This window comes from Ictalurus furcatus, chromosome 2 (assembly GCF_023375685.1).
Source record: "Ictalurus furcatus strain D&B chromosome 2, Billie_1.0, whole genome shotgun sequence".
NCBI lineage: Eukaryota > Metazoa > Chordata > Actinopteri > Siluriformes > Ictaluridae > Ictalurus > Ictalurus furcatus.
The window spans coordinates 35,369,678-35,375,729 of record NC_071256.1 but is presented as its reverse complement, the minus strand read 5'-3'; the positions used below and the strand labels follow the sequence as shown (position 1 = coordinate 35,375,729).

General features: G+C 42.6%; 1 protein-coding gene and 1 long non-coding RNA gene across 3 annotated transcripts in view; both read left to right on the top strand.

Moving 5' to 3' along the window:
• Window positions 1-2,631, top strand: part of LOC128602777 (uncharacterized) — a 5,539-nt gene extending 2,908 nt beyond the window's left edge. The window contains exons 3-4 of the long non-coding RNA XR_008384884.1: window positions 1-1,023; window positions 1,303-2,631. The exon at window positions 1-1,023 is cut by the window's left edge and continues 512 nt beyond it. This is a non-coding gene — a long non-coding RNA (uncharacterized LOC128602777). The remainder of the gene's footprint in view (window positions 1,024-1,302) is intronic.
• The window catches only part of zgc:193811 (uncharacterized protein LOC559801 homolog), an 11,831-nt gene extending 8,724 nt beyond the window's left edge, over window positions 1-3,107 (top strand). For both annotated transcript variants that reach the window (XM_053616796.1, XM_053616786.1), the window contains one exon: window positions 2,640-3,107. In XM_053616796.1, coding sequence (XP_053472771.1) covers window positions 2,640-2,994 — 355 coding nt within the window. In that variant the 3' untranslated portion in view covers window positions 2,995-3,107. The remainder of the gene's footprint in view (window positions 1-2,639) is intronic.
• The last annotated feature ends 2,945 nt before the right edge of the window (window positions 3,108-6,052 follow it).

Sequence of the window (6,052 nt, the reverse complement as noted above, 5' to 3'; positions counted from 1 at the left end):
TCTTGACTAAATATTCGTATCTTTTTGGCTTCTGCGCCATGCTCTTATGAACACCACAGCGTGTTCCTGCCGGGAAACTCCACTCCTCCAGTACTCTGCTCTTATCCTCTGTTTGCAAATGATCGGTACATCAATTATACAAGTAGCTTTTAGCCAGAATGATGAATACATATGCTGACGTGATTGAAACCTTTAATTTCATTCCTGGCCAGCAACAGTAGCCGCAGTCCAACACAAACACAATGAAGCACTTGGTCCCAGTAGCCGTGGTTAATAACTCATTCACATCATGTCACAGGTACATTGATCACAAGATGGCAACTTTGAGCTGTTTGTCTCCTTGGACTGAAAAATTTGTCGTTTCTATGGCAACACAGACGACACTAATGGGGAGGATGTCTAAAACATAGCAGCTAGCTACAGTATGTTGGAAAGCTGGACTACACTATACTCGAAATTAATAGTCGAAAAAAGATAAGGACGATAACGCCTGAGAGATATGGAGGACTTAATTCAATTTGGAGCATTCTGAAGATTTTAATATTCCACCTGGTAATTATGTAAGGATTGAACTACTTCGGGGCGCACGGTTAGCATGTTCGCCTCACACCTCCAGGGTCGGGGGTTTGATTCCCACCGTGGCCCTGTGTGTGTGGAGTTTGCATGTTCTCCCCGTGCTGCGGGGGTTTCCTCTGGGTACTCTGGTTTCCTCCCCCAGTCCAAAGACATGCATGGTAGGCTGATTGGCGTGTCCAAAGTGTCCGTAGTGTATGAATGTGTGTGTGATTGTGCTCTGTGATGGATGCTCCCTGGGATAGGCTCCAGGTTTCTGTGTGACCCTGAAAAGGAGTAAGCGGTATGATGGATGGATGGATGAAACGCTTCAGTGTGATACCACAATTTTCAACTTCATACTTTTTTTTTATCCATTTATAGTTACATTTAATGTTGTGGAACATCCATGAAACGAGCTAGCTCCTTTTATCACTTGCGTTATAGCAGCTGAAACTGGAGACTCCTTCCGTAAGTGTTAAATAAACATCTCCATATTGAAAACTTCATCATATCAACGATTATAGTTTCTTCTTTGCTAAATGACAGCCTGACTTTTAAAATCTGTTTATTATTAGACTTTCAAATGTCTGGCGTGCGTTCATTATACAAGTCGCCGCGGATGAGTTGTTATTAATATAAACCTGCGAGAGCCGGTGTTGAAAAATGAATCACAAGCCGAGTTTGATAAGGACATAGTCGTGTAATTACTGTAACTCTGACATAACTGTAATACTGATAAATTGGCAGCATTCCCATGTTCCTTCTCGCTCTGGCTTCTCTGAATAAGGAGGTCAGGATGAGATGACCTCCGAGCTGAGATGGTCACTGAATCGTCTGGAAACACTTTGTTTAAAAGGGCACTTAAAACCCTCTTCCTGAAGGGTGGAGGGTTTGAAAGGAAACACTCTTTAAAAGGCAGCCTGTGATACAGCATACCTCGACGAGTTCCCAATCATATTATAGGAAATGATGCTGCGCTACAAACTCCTACAAACTCCTAAATGTATGTGTATTGACAAAGCCGTTGACGCTAAGTGAAAGAGCGTCATGGTCATGAAGCAGGAAGCCAGCGGACACCGGGAGCTCTTTAAAAGTCTCATACATGCACGAGGAAATTAGCAGTGCGTACAGTGGCTTGTATACGTATTATACTCATATTATAATGAAGGATCTATACAAGCAGTCCATAATATTGAAATAGGATTGCAGAAATATTCACCTCCGTTGCTGTCAAGCCCCTAAATGAGTTCCAGTGCAACCAGTTGCCATAATTAGCTGTGTGCAATTAAAGTGTCACTTGATTTCACCTGTTCCTGAAAGAACTTATCAGAGAACATACCTAAACAAACAGCATGTTGAAGACTACAGTACGGTGGCCCGTACGTGAAAAACAAACCAAAATTGCAACAGCAACAGAAAACACAATTTCTTTTAGTTATTTATGCTAAAGTTTGGTATTAATATTGAGTTTAAGTGAACACCTGCCTTTTTTCACGTGTCCTGAATTTGACCTTTCTGTGCTTGAAGTTCTAAGTTAACCATCTATGTGGCTGACGAGTGATGGGATCACAACATGTCTTCATGATACATTGGACCCTGTTAACTTTGTACCAGTTGTGTGTGAATGGAATACCCGAGACAAGTGGGTCGCCCCTATATTTTCTCCCTAATTTAGTCTTGACCAGGTCCCACCCACCATCCAGCTCTCCCTTATCATATGATAGCTACCAACCGGGGAGGGTGAACACGTGAACACATGCTTCTTCTAAAAAGCTGCGAAGCCAGCCAGCGATATCCGCCGTCTTCCGCATACATGGCTCACACATGATTGGCTAGTGTCGCTGTGATTGACAGGATGGTGAGAGTTTGCCCGATTGATCGTCAACGACATGTAAATCATTTGTTGCCATGCCACTGCCAGTACTGGTGCTTGGTTCCAGAACATCAACATTGTCAAGAAATGAAATGTGGAAAAATTATAACTGTCTCTCTCTCTCTCTATCTCTCACTCTCTCTGTAGCTCTCTCTCTCTTCCTCTTTCTGTTTTTTTTCTTTTTGACTATTCGCTTTCTGTCTTGTTCCAGGTCTGAACTGGCTCCTTTCTCCGCCTTGGATGCTTCGCCCACCCGTGGACCCTTCGCCAAGCGTGCCGCACTGATCCCCCTCTACCCTCACAAGGCCACGCCCGGCACCTACTCTCAGCTCCGGTTGCCACGCCCACTTGTACCGGTACCCCGTGGAGGCAGAAGCAGCGTATACATGGATAGTTTCAGTGTACCTACGCCTCTGCCCATGTCATCCACCCATGTGGCTGTCCTTGCTGGGACAAAACACACCGAGGAGAGTGGGCGGAGCTTACTGCAGCACATCCTGGACGTGCCCGAGATGTACGGCACAGAGAATCAGACGTATGGGAAAGGGAGGATGGTGCTCGTGTGAGACAGAGCACAATGCATTCATTATTAACCCGATCTAGCCATTTCTGTCCAGTTGTTTAATAATGGATGTCGAGGTTAAATTAAATATCAATGATTTTTTAAAATCCAAATGGGTCCTTTGGTCAATATTATTTCTTTGTTGTTTATCTGATAATGAGAAAGAATCACAGGCTGGATATTTGTGCGTGAAGCAGACAGCGCTGAGAGACCGTACGAGCATTAAGCCGGTCATGCTTCCTTGTGTGTCAGTGTGATATGCAAGGGATTGTGGGTAAAACTGCAATGTGTGTAAACAGCAAGAGATTGAAGGCAGGCAGGGAGGAGAGTGTGAGACTGTGTATGTGTGAGAGAGAGAGAGAGAGAGAGAGAGAGAGAGAGAGAGAGAGAGTGATTTTGCTGAGCACGCACTTGAGACAACTGAAGATGATGGGAGCATAAAGTAATCCGGAAGACATCAGTGCTGAACTACACAGTGCACGAGATGGAGAAAGGGAGAAAAAGGAGGGGGAATTAAAAATGGAAGTAAAATTGTGGGGATTTGGCAGCATCTCATAAATTAGCCTTTTGAATCCGTGTGAGTTTTCTTTTTCCCCACCCCTGCTCTTCCGCTCCTTCCGCCCACCTGCTCGCCGGATCTCTGGCTCTCCTCCCCCTCTGTCTCAAGCGGCGGTGTGCCAGACAGACAGAGAGAGAGAGAGAGACACAGAGAGAGAGAGAGAGAAGGAGAAGGAAAGATTTAGAATCACATAAAGAAATGTAATGGTTTGAGACAGGAAGAATGGAGGAAAATCTGTAAAGGAATGAACTCATCATTTGAAAAAAAAAATTAATTTAAGGATTAGTCTTAATCAGGTAGTTAATAAAAGATTATTCAGACTGCATTACATACAGTATAATGTACACTATTTATGACATGTTTTGGGTGTGTCTAATGATCTAACGATGCAACCATTCTGACAGGTACTGCAAACAACTATTCAAGATGGCTGCAGTCATTTTTGCATCTATAATCAAATCTTTTGATATGTAATGATGACTATATTCACGCTATGGCCGTGCATCTGTTTACATTTTCCCGGTCCAGAAATGAGCTCCGCCTCTTGCACTAGCCTTTAGGGGTGCACACGCAGGTGTTTTGTAGGCGTGACTTTAAAGAGAACGCTCAAGGTCAGGCTGCATTTGCTTGAATTTGGAGTATGCATTTAATCAGTCCCTCCAGGATTGCGCCATTTTATGCTCTCAGAAATGAACGCAAAATCCAGCAAACTGTGCAATATTCGCAGGAGCTTGCAATTTTTCAAAATCAGCACAGATTTTCCGTAGATTTGGGGACGAGACGCGTCATGTGACGTCATCACGACGTGCATTCAGTCGAAGCCCTCTTCGATTCACGTGCGTCACACATGAGTACAGCTAAAAGGTCTCACATGCCCCCCCTAACCCCCCCCCCCCCCACACACACACAATGTTTTTAAATTGGAAAGGAAATTTATTACTTAAAAAGCTTTTGTTCCAAAACTGATATTTTTGTACATCACTGTACGAAACAGAAGACTAACGTGGCGACGCCTCACAGCTCCAGGGTCTCCGGTTCGATCCTGAACTGGTTTTCCTGTCTGTTCTCTTCTTGTTGGTTCTCCGGTTTCTACCTACCTCCCAAAAATGTGGACTACGCTAAATTGCACTTATGAGTGAATGTGTGTGCACGGTATCCCATCCAGGGTATTCCCACCTTACTCCCAGTGCTCCCAGGATTCACCACCACTCCAGCCAGGTGCTTACTGAAGTATAATGAATGATTGTAAGAAATATACATTCATATTATATACAAAATTGGAGAAAAAAAAAATCCCTGAAGTTCTGTTTTTATTTATTTTATTATTATTATTTATTTTATCTCCAATCTCTTTTGCATTCCCTCACGATTTTCTCTCACCAACCCTCTTTCACATTTCATGTGCCTCCAGGTTTTTTCGCTGTTGACATTTCATAAATTAAACCCCCCTTCACTGCAAAGAAACATGTCCTTGTGTGTGTGTGTGTGTGTGTGTGTGTGTGTGTGTGTGTGTTTGAATACGTTGACCTGGTTGAGATTAGCCATACTATGCTATTGATTTTTAGGGTCAAGGATCCTGCCTTCGCTACACGAAATACGATCTCTGATTACACCAACTAGCCAAGAGCAATGACACTACGATCTCACTGACCAGCAGCTTGGACCGGGTGGAGCCCGTCTCCTCTGTAATGTTATAAATCACGCCATCTTGGAATAAAAAAAAAAATGGCCAGACGTTTCAAGTTCACCAGCGTTTCATTAGATACATACTTGCCAACCTTGGAGATTTTGCGCTAAGGGAGATTTTGAGTCTCAGATTTATAACACTTCTTTGGTCCTCTGGTGAAAAAAAAAAGAAGAATCATCACACATGCTGAGCTGTTGAGTAATCGCAAATGGCCGTGGCACATTATGACACATTTTTATTCAGATATGAGCAATAGTGGGCGTTACAATGACAAGCCGTTTTAATCAATTTCTTTATTTTGCCATGATGCAAATTGGTGGTCATCTCTACCTCTTAGCATTACCCAGATGCGTAGCTTATTATCCAGTTACTACATGGAAAACATTGTTAAAGTAATGCTGCCTGTGAATAATTGATGAATGTGTATCCATGAAGCCCTGTTTACTACTGTTTATTCTTCATTTCTTTCCTTTATTTCTCTTGTATTTGATGCACCTAATTGAAAAAGGACTGTTCGTGTGAAAGGAGTAGACGTGTGAAAGCATCAGTGGTTCCTAATTAAATTTTTTTAACCCCAAAATGAACAGAAGTGAGTGAAATAGCAACGGAAACCATTTCGAATCACTTTACATGTTTATTCCCCTCGTTTATACGTAAACCATGTTGCAGTTGTGCAGAGTGATGGTCATCTGTCGCTCTTTCCATTTCCCAAACCCTGATGCGTAGATTATTATCCAGTTATTACACGATAAAAAAATATAAATAAATAAATAAATAAAAATGTAATACTGCTTTATAAGACTGGCCGTCAATAAG